A 12,979-nucleotide genomic window follows, 5' to 3' on the forward strand; every position below is an offset into this window, starting at 1 on the left:
AAAATTTTTAAATGTAATCTCCATTTTCCTTTAATTCTTGTGGAATACCTAAAGGGTTAACAACGTTTGTTAAATCAGTTTTGAGTAACTTGAGGGGTATAGTTTCCAAAAAGGGATAATTTATGGGTGGTTTCTATTATGTAAGCCCCACAAAGTGACTTCAGACCTGAACTGGTCCTTAAAAAGTGGGTTTTAGAAATTTTCTTAAAATTTTTTAAAATTGCTTCTAAAATTGCAAGCCTTCTAACGTCCCAAAAAAATAAAATGACATTTACAAAATGGTGCCAACATAAAGTAGACATATGGGGAATGTTAAATAATAAATATTTTATAAGGTATCACTTTCTGTTTTAAAAGCAGAGAAATAGAAATTTAGAAAATTTTGGATTTTTTCATAAATAAAGGTGAAATATATTGACTCAAATTTATGACCGTCATGAAGTACAATGTATCACGAGAAAACAGTCTCAGAATGGCTTGGACAAGTAAAAAAAGTGTTCCAAAGTTATTACCACGTAAAGAGATTTTCAAAAAAGGTACAAAATGGCCCGGTCATTAAGCGCTAAAACTTTTATATCTTTTTTTAAAACAGTTTTTTTGTTTAGTTTTTTTTAAGTAACCCTAGATGACTAAAACTGCTAATCATTAGATTGCCAATTGTGTTCTGTGATGGGTGTATATTCATCACAGAACACACAGTTTACTATATACCAATACAGTGCTGCCACCTGCTGGCCTGTATTGGTATATACCAGTGATGGGTATTGGAGCAGGCTTGAGGTTTTCGAGCCGAGAAATACAGCGGAGGTCACCAAGGGGTTAAAGGATTGCCATTTAATACCACATTTCCCTTGCAAAACGTATGACCGGTCAAAGCTTCACAGTTTCAGTTGTTAGACCTCTAACAATCAGCTGAATTTAGAAAAAAAAAAAAAAGGTCCAATTGGGATAATTACATTTTGTACCTACCTTCTGTGAAGATTATCTCTGTCAGTATTGGTTCCCCTTCTTTCTGGAAGTGTTAACTGCCAAAAGAACCAGTCATGGTTAAAGATCAGAGCCAAGCCTCGCCGTCTGTTTTTCATGGTATACTCGGCAGCTGGGTCCAGTGCTTGAGACCTTCAAATATAAACAAATTATGATACATGTGATCACTTCATTTGTGTCGCACATGAGCTCTAGAAGTGAGAGTAGTGGGTATGAGAAGTCCCACTGACTGACAGTCAGAAACTGTATACAGACCGGAGGAATACCTTAGGCCAGGCATGGGATTCAGCCAGTTCCCTCCAGTTCTCCAGATCCAGTTGTTAAAATTACAGCTGGATCGGAGAACCGTGTTACCGGTCGAGTCCCGATCCGGTGCTCTGGCGGCGGCAGGGCAGCTGGAGATGTTCGCTTCCATTGCTTCACTTGCCGCTGATAGTTTAGCTCCTTAGCTGGGTGGTATGTGTGTGTAGTGTATATATATATATATATATATATATATATATATATATATATAAAATTTGAATCCCACCCCTGCCTTAGGCCGAGTTCACACTTCAGTTATTTGGTCAGTTATTGTGCGCCAAACCCTGGTGTGGGTCAAAATCACAGAACAGGAGCAAATCTTTCCATTATACCTTATCTCTGAGTAGGCTTCACTACTGGTTTTGGATCACAATAACTAACTGATAGAAATAACTGACCAAATAACTAATATGTGAACTCAGCCTTAGATTTATTGCATCATCGTTGTGTTTATACCAGAACAATTCCTTAAAGGGGTTGTCCAGAATTTTAATATGTGTCCTCCCCAGCGGGACTTCATTTGAGTTCCATGGTTCCCAGGCTGTAGTCACCAGCCCTCCATACCCTAAGGCCTCTTTCACACGGGCGTGAGTTTTTTTGCCCGGATAAGAGCCGGGTGCGTTGCGGGAAAATGCGCGATTTTTTCTGCGCAAGTGCAAAACATTGTCATGCGTTGCACTCGCGTGAGAAAAATCGCGCATGTTTGGTACCCAAACCCGAACTTCTTCATAGAAGTTCGGGCTTGGGATTGATGTTCTGAAGATTGTATTATTTTCCCTTATAACATGGTTATAAGGGAAAATAATAGCATTCTGAATACAGAATGCATAGTAAACCAGCGCTAGAGGGGTTAAAAAAAAATAAAAAATAATTTAACTCACCTTAGTCCACTTGCTTGCGAAGCTGGCATCTCCTTGTGTCTCCGCTGCTGATGAACAGGACCTGGGGTGAGCTGCTCCATTAAATACAGGTTAAGGACCTTCGATGACGTCACTCCGGTCATCACATGGTACGTCACATGATCTTTTACCATGGTGATTCACCATGGTAAAAGACCATGTGATGACCGGAGTGACGTCATCGAAGGTCCTTAACCTGTATTTAATGGAGCAGCTCACCCCAGGTCCTGTTCAGCCGCTCAGCGCAGAGGAGACACAAGGAGATGCCGGGCTTCGCGAGCAAGTGGACTAAGGTGAGTTAAATTTTTTTTTATTTTTTTTTAACCCCTCTAGCGCTGGTTTACTATGCATTCTGTATTCAGAATGCTATTATTTTCCCTTATAACCATGTTATAAGGGAAAATAATAATGATCGGGTCTCCATCCCGATGGTCTCCTAGCAACCATGCGTGCAAATCGCACAGCATCCGTACTTGCTTGCGGATGCCATCCGATTTTCACACACCCCATTCACTTCTATGGGGCCTGCGTCACGTCAAAATCGGAAAATATAGAGCATGCTGCGATTTCAACTGAACGCACAAGTGATGCGTTAAAAACATCGCTCATGTGCACAGCACCATAGAAATGAATGGGTCAGGATTTAGTGCGGGTGCCATACGTTCGCCGCACGGATCGCACCCGCACGGAAAACTCGCCCGTGTGAAAGGGGCCTAACTGTCAATTTCTTGCATGGGCGGGGGCATGCGTGACACTACAGCCAATGACTACCCTCAGTTGTGACATTTTCCAGCCGTGACTTGACTCTTGGGGGCACATTACTGCAGAGGCCAGTTATTAGTTGCAACAGCGCTCATGATTCTGTCTGTGCAGGAAGTTTACAGTCAGGGACCATGAAGCCAGAACGGAGGAGGTAAGTATAACTCTCTTAACAGGTCCCACTGGGGGATCCGTACTACTGTTTGCACACGTGTGCTGCCAAAAGTCCAGCCGGCCCCATTCACTATAATGGGAACCTGCTGGAGATCCGGCTGCAACACGGCAAATATGCCGAGAGGCTCACCACGTTGAACAGCCTGCCGGAAAAGCTTAACACCAGTGTGAAACTGGCCTTACGCTGGGTTCACACCTGAGCGTTTTACAGCGCGTTCCTACGCGCTGTAAAACGCACAACAGGCAAGAACCAATGATTCCCTATGGGAATGGTTCACACCTGGGCGTTTTACAGCGCGTACGATCGCGCTGTAAAACGCCCGACGCTCAAACAAGTACAGGAGCTTTTTTTGGCGCGTTTGACGCGCGTTTGGGCCATAGACTCTTTGGACAACACTGCTGTCAATCACCCAAACGCGCGTCAAACGCGCGTTTACTATTACAAAAAACGCGCATAACAACGCGCGACAAAATCGCGCATAAAAACGCGCGTTTGCGAAACGCTTAGGTGTGAACCCAGCGTTAGGGACTGCTTGAATTCTGCAAATTGCTACATTCCAAATACAAAGACCGGCAAAACTGTGCACATCAGCATTCCTGGCTTTATTCACCAGACTCCTTTTTTTAATAGATCCTGACCAGTCTTGACAGATTCTATACACTTAAAATGGGGTCCATTGGGTTTCCATCAGCTTTCTGGTTTTTGACTCCGAGATTATCGCGCTATTCTTGCCATAAAAAAATAATAATTCAGAACTCCTGATGGAAAACCAATGTCAATGTAAATAAAAGCCTTACTATGTTAAAAACTCAATGTAGAACACAACACATGCACACATACAGCATGGTTATGCTTGCTTCTATGCTCGTACTTCAAGCTTCCAAATACAAGGGATACAAAATTATTCCTCATGAACATCTCAATAAATAATATGAACTCACATTGCAAACCAACCATCGGTCTCGGTGATGCCTGCATCCCCATCTAGGGAAAGGATAAAAATTAATAATAATAATAACACATTTAAAAGGAGACATTTCCATTTATCAAATATTTTCCATAAACATGTTAATGTATGTAAATACACTGTGGTATTGTACATAGTATGTCATACAGTATGATAGGCAGGCTGCAGAACAGATGTCCCATTGTCCTATTGACTTTAATGGGTTGCCCAGCTTTTTTTTCTTTTTTTCCCAGCCTGTTGAAAAATATTATACCCACCTTCTCCCCGCTGCTCTCTTCAGCAGTCTTCCGGTTCTTGTCCTGTACTGTGTCATGTACACTGCTGCAGCCAATGACTGGCCTCAGTGGTGATTTGTCCCCAGGCAACACATCACTGCTGGGTCACAGGCCGCTTGGGAACATGTCACAAAGTCAAACTGTAATGGGCACCACTTAAATATATTTAAGGGCTGCTCACAAACCTCCCTACCATTGCCTATATTAGATATAGTCACAGAGTGCCCTGAATTAGTGAAATCCACTATCATGATGTTATTGGTGGTTCAGTGATGGAAGCAGGGATCAGTGTTTGCCCCTGTTACCTGCACAGTAGCGAGTGTGTTCTTGTGCATGTAGGTGGATACACACAACTCTAGGTCCATCCTGCGATCACTGAACCATCCATGGTGTTAAGCAGTAAGGCCTCTTTCACACTTGCGTCACGTGTGAGGGCCAGATAAGATGCGGGTGCGTCGCGGGAAAATGCACGATTTTTCCGCGCGAGTGCAAAGCGTTTTAATGCGTTTTGCACGTGTGTGAGAAAAATCGGCATGTTTGGTACCCAAACCCGAACCCAGACTTCTTCACAGAAGTTTGGGTTAGGTGTTGTGTAGATTTCATTATCTTCCCTTATAACATGGTTATAAGGGAAAATAATAGCATTCTGAATACAGAATGCATAGTAAAATAGAGATTGAGGGGTTAAAAAAAAAATATTAACTCACCTCATCCACTTGTTTGCACAGCCCGGCTTCTCTTCTGTCTTCTTCTTTGATGACCAGGAGGAAAAGGACCTGTGGTGACGTCACTGCGCTCATCACATGATCCATATGTCTTCCGTATCAGTTCTGTTTTTGCGGAACCATCTATTGAAAATGTTATGCCCAGCCCAATTTTTTATGCCATACGGAAAAACCGAACAGAAACACAACAGAAACAAAAAACTGAACAACGGATCCGTGAAAAACGTCCCGCAAAACACTAAAAAAGCCATACGGTCGTGTGAACGAGCCCTCAGGCTGTCTAGACCTGCACCAGATTTATTATGGTGGCTCAGACTGGAGGATAAATTTATAAAAGTAAAGAAAAAGTTGAAAAAATATTATATTATACCAACTATTGGTTGATTTTCTTTGCCACAGAATTTTACAGGATTGTGTGGCAATTCTTGTGCAAAATGGTGCATATAAGTGACTACCCTTTTCCATTAAGCCACATCACCTCGGTGAGCAATTTAGAACATCTTGGTGCACTCATATTAGTAATTGTGGCCCTATATGTCCTTGTTACAAAGCTAAAGAAACTTAGCAACTTAGAGGTTGTCCAACTAAGGGTACTTTCACACTAGTGTTATTCTTTTCCAGCACTGAGTTCCGGCCTAGGGGCTCAATACTGGAGAAGAACTGATCAGTTTTATCCTAATGCATTCTGAATGGAGAGAAATCCGTTCAGGATGCATCAGGATGTCTTCAGTTCAGTCTTTTTGACTTTTCAGGACGGAGATAATACCGCAGCATGCGTTTTGACGGAACCGGCAGACAGTTTCGGCTACGGAACTGCCTGCCGGAATCCTATGCCACAAGTGTGAAAGTACCCTAAGATAAATCAAAAATTCGGTAGCAGAAGTAAATGTCATAAAATAACAAAAAATTGTGTCACCAATCCCTTTTCTCCCCTGCCACTTTCAGCATCTCCAGCATTTTCCTGGCTGCAGAAATGACGTCCCTTACACATCACATCATCGCTGCAGACAATCACTGGCATTAGCAGTAATGTGCCATACACTGCTGGGGCCAGTGATTGACTGCACAGTGGACTTTTGTGTACGGGACGTCACTGCCATAGCCAGTGCTGTAGCTGCAAGGGGGAAAAAAGGGTGAGTAACACTTTATTTATTTATTTTTACTTTTTTGCTGCTGCAAGAGGTTTTATTTAACTCAGACAACCCCTTAACTGTCTGCTCATTAAGAATTCAATGAACTGCATTGTAGAAGTGTTGAAAAAATGTTGCTTACCCTACAGCACTGGTCTACAACCTTTGGCTCTCAAGCTGATGCTAAACTACAACTCCCAGTTGGAGAGACAAAGGTTGGAGCTCAGGGCCCTACAATTTCAAGTTTGTACTGAATGATAAGGATACTGTCATAGACTTGGATGTAAGGTAAAAGCATCATAGACATGGGAAGAAGGTACATAAATCAGTTCAAACATACTGTCCTTGTCCTTTCATAGTTACATACTGTATATACATTGGCCACTTCTATTGAGAAGAGGCTTGTGTGGCCTTGTGGTAAGTAATAAAACACTAAGCACACACAAAAACAAGGTTATCAAGCAAGAAAAGAAATCAATACCTTTATTTTCTGGTATTTTTTTGCTGTCAATTTCTTCCTGACCTGTAAAAACACAACAAAATCTTAATATTCATAGGAAAACAAATGTACATTCAGCATGAAAATTTTTAAAATGTTTTAATTACATTTTTCTAACAATTTCTTCCAAACTAAATAATCTAAAATACATATATAGGATACCGGTCTTGGACTCCGACCCATTAACCCAATTTAAGTAAGCAGTTTTATGAAAGACAGATGTTAAACGTTGAAGTAGGTAAAGACCAGGACTGCGGATAAAAGCAAGGCAGCATCACAGTACAAGGTCCTGACACCTAAAGAAGATGGCATGGATACCCGGAGGCTCAGGCAATACTGTCCCATTTGTTCACATCAAGGGCTCAATGCACATTCCGTGCATTGGGGACCACAATTTTCAGTCCCCAATGCATATTCAAGTAAATGAGTGCGCATCAGTGATGCAGTACAAATACCGCCGGGGCCCATATATAGCGTAATACAGGACCAGCTGGCACACAGTTGCGTGTATGAGGTCTAATACATAAAACAAGCAGTGTTACAAAGAAAAAAAGGGAAGGAGGGGGGAGGAACCGGGACATAACATATAAAGTGACTCAAATTGGGTGGGGGGGGGGGGAAATCAGCCTGTATTTCACGCCAGGGGCGTAACTACCATAGCGGTGGACCATGCGACTGCTATGGGGCCCAGGGCAAGAGGGGGCCCAGTCATAGTTGGGATTATCTCCTCTTCTACTGGAGGTGAAGACTTGGCCAGGACTCTACTCTCTAAAGGAATAACTTAGCAAATAAGGCAGTGGAGAAATGGCCCAAGGGTCATTGAAAAGGGTTTAGGCAGAAAACATTCTGTTCTGTGTGGGGGGCCTGGTTTGATCCTTGCTATGGGGGCCCTTACTTCCCTATGTACGCCACTGTTTCATGCTACAGGTAACAGGTAATATATTTGAAGTCACCTATTCTGAATGTGGTCACCTTAAGTTCTATATGAACAGTTGCTTCAACCTAATCCATTTTGAATCAAAATGTGAGCTTGTCTAAGAGCAATCTCTGTGGTGGGGCTTGTGAGTCTATCCATATTTGTAGAATGGCTTTACCTGCTACAGCAGAGATCGTGGGAAGCAATTTTCTGGTTCCTGGATCACAATGATATTGCTTCTTGTCCACCCAGCCAAACAAACCCCAAACAGCATTAAGAGGTAGAAAGATGGTTAAGTGTGTATGGGTAAAGTCCTAGACCCTTGACCAGAACAGCTGAATAACATCACAAGACCAGAGACCATGAAAAATATCTGTGTCTGAGACATAAGTCTGCGGAAAGTTTGGACAGTAGAGCCACCAGCATAGCAAATACAAGGTATCATTTGAGATGCAGATATTTAAAATAGGTAAATATGTTTCTGTGAATTTCCATCTAGAGGACAGTACTGCTTCTGTTTACATAGCATTGAGGACTATAATAAGGAATATGATGACAAACAGATTCACCCAAAACGGATTCATTATACAAGACATTTCAGCAGCCTTCACAATACCATACTTGAAGTAAATCATAGATGAAGTCATGAAGTTCAGCAAACATGAGATTATTATACCAGGCTGATTGGATAGAAGTAATATTATGTAAATGCAGGGACAGGGGCGTAGCTAAAGGGGCCCATCCAGGAGGAGGAGGACTAAAAGATTTGGTCAGGGCCCCCTCAACAGTATTACACAATGAAATCATATACAGTGACAGTATAGAAAACGGATGGAACAGCTGCCGGTCCTGGTCTGAGATAGCGATCTTTACTAGCCACAGGAATGGGGGGGGGGGGGGGCATTAAATGAAGGGGTTGCGAAAAAAATTACTGGGGGAGGGGGGCCCCATTCAATAATTTGCTGTGGGGCCCAGTCATTTCTAGCTACGCCACTGTGTAGGGACATGTTGATGGGCAAAAACCTGATCATTTTCAACTCGTTGAGAACATCTTGGGACAGAGGCTTCAAAAACAAAATCCATTTTAGAATCATTATTGAGGAAGGTGTTGGGCCATGCACATCCCTACTCTGCGCAGCAGATCACGACCTTAAGTTACATGGAATAATTACATGGCATTAGATCGTCATAAGACCAGGTACACATGCGGCATTAAACAACCGCAGTGCACTAGGTATAAAAAATGCCTGAATAAGCATCTCTCACATTGTATATACTTTCAATTTCTCTGTGTGATACAGGTCTAGCCTGTGTATTTTGCAATAGGTTTATGTTGTGCAAGATTTAGCTTACACTTACAGTATTGCTAACTTTTATTATCATGAGTCATCCCAAAATTATCTTGCTCCAGGTTCACTAAAAAAAGGACTTTCTACCGTCAGTAGAATAATTTATGGGATCATAACATTTTTATTACCTTTTTTTTCTTTTCTACTTGACACCAGTGGTATAATCAAATAAAACTGATGCCCATAAAGTTATAAAAGCTAAAAATCTACAACATGAAAGAAACTGAAAATAACTTATAATAAGCGTAGCATGACTAGGCTAAAGATGCTTGACTCTACAGTCACACATGGTATGTCCCCCTTGGCATGCCACTCATCTCATGCTCTCTGGTAAAAAAATAATAGCTCACCCCATTGATGGTGAGACGGGTGGTCACTTTGGGATTGAGACTTCCAATGTCACATGACCCTGTGACATCAGAAGGTCCTTAAAGTGCATGGAAAGCTCTGACTTACGGTATCTAGAGGACCTTTGAGGATGTCACCAGTGGGAAGAATTAGACCAGTAGGAAGACTACACAGGGGGTGCTGTATTGTACAATACACTGTAGCTTCTGATGTTTATTGTGATGTTAATACACCTATCATTTGACCACATGAGCCATTGCTGTTCCTTTCAATGGTCAAAAGATGACGCTCTAGGATTAACATGAGCTGACCAAAACTATTAACCCTCTCTACCCTAGACTGTTAAAGTAAATGATATTAGTAGAAAATATAGTCTAGTCTAATTTCCTGTTGTCTAAACCTGGGGGACATCTTATAGTGTGTCTCGATAGATAGCTAGATAGATAAATAGATAGATATAAAAAGAAAAATTGGCAGCACTAGACAATAAAAGGCAAACAGAGGTGCCAGCCCAATGGGACGAGACTAATGCTCAAATAGTCAAAAAATGCAAAAAGGCCGCACACTCAATATATGAAAAAAAAGGGAAGTTTATTCACCCATGTGGACGCAACGTATCGGCTCAAACACGAGAAAGGTTCTAGTGTTTGAGCTGAAATGTTGCATCCACATGGGTCAATAAATCATTTTTTCCTTTTTTTCATATTTTGAGTGTGCTGCCTTTTTGCATTTTTAGGTAGATAGAGATATATTATTGGTCGCTACATACAGTGAGGAACAGAAGTATTTGAACACACTGCAATTTTGCAAGTTCTCCCACTTAGAAATCATGGAGGGGTCTGAAATTCACATTGTAGTTGCATTCCCACTCTAAGAGACAAAATATAATTTATTTTTTTTCCAGGAAATCACATTGTATGGTTTTTAAAAAATAAATTGTCTTGCACTGCTGAACATAAGTATTTGAACACCTGAGAAAATCTGTGTTAATATTTGGTACAGAAGCCTTTGTTTGCAATTACAGAGGTCAAATGTTTCCTGTAGTTCTTGACCAGGTTTGCACATACTGCAACAGGGATTTTGGCCCACTCCTCCACACAGATCTCCTCTAGATCAGTCAGGTTTTGGGGCTGTCGCTGAGAAACACAGAATTTCAGCTCCCTTTAAAGATGTTCTATTAGATTTAGGTCTGGAGACTGGCTAGGCCACTCCAAAACCTTGGTATGCTTCTTACGGAGCCACTCCTTGGTTATTCTGGCTATGTGCTTCGGGTCGTTGGCATGTTGGAAGACCCAGCCATGACCCATCTTCAATGCTCTGACTGAGGGAAGAAGGTTGTTGCTCAAAATCTCACAATAAATGGCCCCATTCATCCTCTCCTAATACAGTGCAGTTGTCCTGTCTTCTTTGCAGAAAAGCACCCCCAAAGCATGATGTTACCACCCCCATGCTTCACAGTAGGGATGGTGTTCTTGGTATGCAACTCATCCTTCTTTTCCTCCAAACACGACGAGTGAAGTTTAGACCAAAACGTTCTACTTTGGTCTTATCTGACCACATGACTTTCTCCCATGCCTCCTCTGGATCATCCAGGTGGTCATTGGCAAACTTCAGACGGGCCTGGACATTTGATAACTTGAGCAGGGGAACCTTCCATGCAATGCATGATTTTAAACCATGACGGCGTAGTGTTCTACTTACAGTGGCCTTGTAACTGTGGTCCCAGCTCTCTTCATGTCATTGACCAGCTCCTCCCTTGTAGTTCTGGGCTAATTCTTCACCTTTCTTATCATCAGTGATACCCCACGAGGTGAGATCTTGCATGGAGCCCTAGTCCGAGGGATATTAACGGTCGTCTTTAGCCTCTTCCATTTTCTAACAATTGCTCCAACAGTTGATCTATTTTCACCAAGCTGCTTGGCAATTGCCCTGTAGCCCTTTCCAGCCTTGTAGAGGTCCAAAATTTTGTCTCTAGTGTATTTTGACAGATCTTTGGTCTTGCCCATGGTAGTAGCTGGCGTCTGACTGACTGTGGGGTGGACAGGTGTGTTTAAAAGAGCTCATACAGGTGCTACTAAGTTAGATTTATGAGTGGAGTAGAGGTGGACTTTTCAAAGGCACAGTAACAGGTCTTTGAGATCCAGAATTATTGCTGTTTCTCAGGTGTTCAAATACTTATGTTCAGCAGTGCAAGACAAATAAATTATTTAAAAATCATACAATGTGATTTCCTGAATTTTTTATTTTTTATTCTGTCTCTGAGAGTGGGAATGCACCTACAATGTGAATTTCACACCCCTCCATGAATTATAAGTGGGAAAACTTGCAAATTTGCAGGTTGTTCAAATACTTCTGTTCCTCACTGTATAGTAGAATCTATTTCACACAAGAAACGTGATCTATACGTTACAGATATAAATATTATACTGCACATCATGTAACTTGAGATATCTGAAACTATGCAAAGTTTGTCCTATTTATCCCTTTACTTGGCATCAAGCCTTTTGGCGTTGTTACTCAGGTGTCATCCGTCTCATATGAAATAGACAGGTCCACATAGGGTAGCTTATTGATTTTGTGATTGAGGAATTCACATATGATTGGTATAACAAGCCTCCCCTCTGCCGGGAACTCTGGATAGACATTTTTGCAATGTTCCTATAGAAACATAAGGGCAGGGCTTCAAGATCAGATCAGCCTATTCATTAGACTGCATCGCTTCATGATTACCTGACTGTGACACAATTGACTGCTTCTTCATCTAAGGGCTCATGCACACGACCGTATGTATCTTGCGGTCCGTAAAAAACAGATCCGCAAAAAATATGGATGACGTCTGTGTGCAATCCGTTTTTTGCACAACGGAACAACTGTCCCCTAATAGAACAGTACTATCCTTGTTCTATTTTTTTGCGGAACGGAAATATGGACATGCAGAAACGGAATGAACACGGAGTAACTTCTGTTTTTTTTGAGGACCCATTGAAATCAATTGTTCCGCATATGGTCCGCAAAAAAACCAAAAAACGTAACGGACACGGAAAGAAAATACGTTAGTGTGCATGAGCCCTAAGGCTTATTTCACACAAGCGAGGTTTCCTTATGGACGCGTACTAAACCCTGACACATTCATTTCAAAGGATATATGCACATGAGCATTGTTTTTCACTGACTAATTGTCGGATCAGGAAAAGTCGTAGCATGTTATACTATATAATATATATTAGTATCTTCACCTGTTTTTCACACGGGACTTGTCCATTAAAGTCAATGGGTCAGTGAAAAAAAACGGAATCACACTGAAGTACTGTTCATTTTTCACTAATGGTTCCTAGGAGATGTTCAGTTTTTCATCATGTGCTAAAAAAACACATTAAAACCTATTGCATCCATGCTGATAAAACGAAAGATTGCAGAAGACAGTAAAGCAAACTGGGGAAAAAAAAAACTGGATAAGGCCTCATGCACACGACCGTTGTTTTGGTTCGCTTCCGAGCAGCAGTATTTGCGGCTCAGGTGCGGACCCGTTCACTTCAATGGGGCACTCCTTGTGCTGTCCACATCCGTAGCTCTGTTCCGTGGTCCGCAAAAAAAATAATATAACCTGTCCTATTCTTGTCCATTTTGCGGACAAGAATAGGCAGTTA

At 41.7% G+C, this 12,979-nt stretch overlaps 1 protein-coding gene across 2 annotated transcripts in view; it reads right to left on the minus strand.

The window, feature by feature from the left end:
- CASP6 (caspase 6) overlaps nt 1-12,979 on the minus strand; it is a 44,770-nt gene that overhangs the window by 11,745 nt on the left and 20,046 nt on the right. For both annotated transcript variants that reach the window (XM_044306302.1, XM_044306223.1), the window contains 3 exons: nt 6,702-6,743; nt 4,065-4,107; nt 970-1,119 (listed from right to left, as the gene is read on the minus strand). In XM_044306302.1, coding sequence (XP_044162237.1) covers nt 970-1,119; nt 4,065-4,107; nt 6,702-6,743 — 235 coding nt within the window. The remainder of the gene's footprint in view (nt 1-969; nt 1,120-4,064; nt 4,108-6,701; nt 6,744-12,979) is intronic.

Source organism: Bufo gargarizans, chromosome 1 (assembly GCF_014858855.1).
Source record: "Bufo gargarizans isolate SCDJY-AF-19 chromosome 1, ASM1485885v1, whole genome shotgun sequence".
Classification (NCBI taxonomy): Eukaryota; Metazoa; Chordata; class Amphibia; order Anura; family Bufonidae; genus Bufo; species Bufo gargarizans.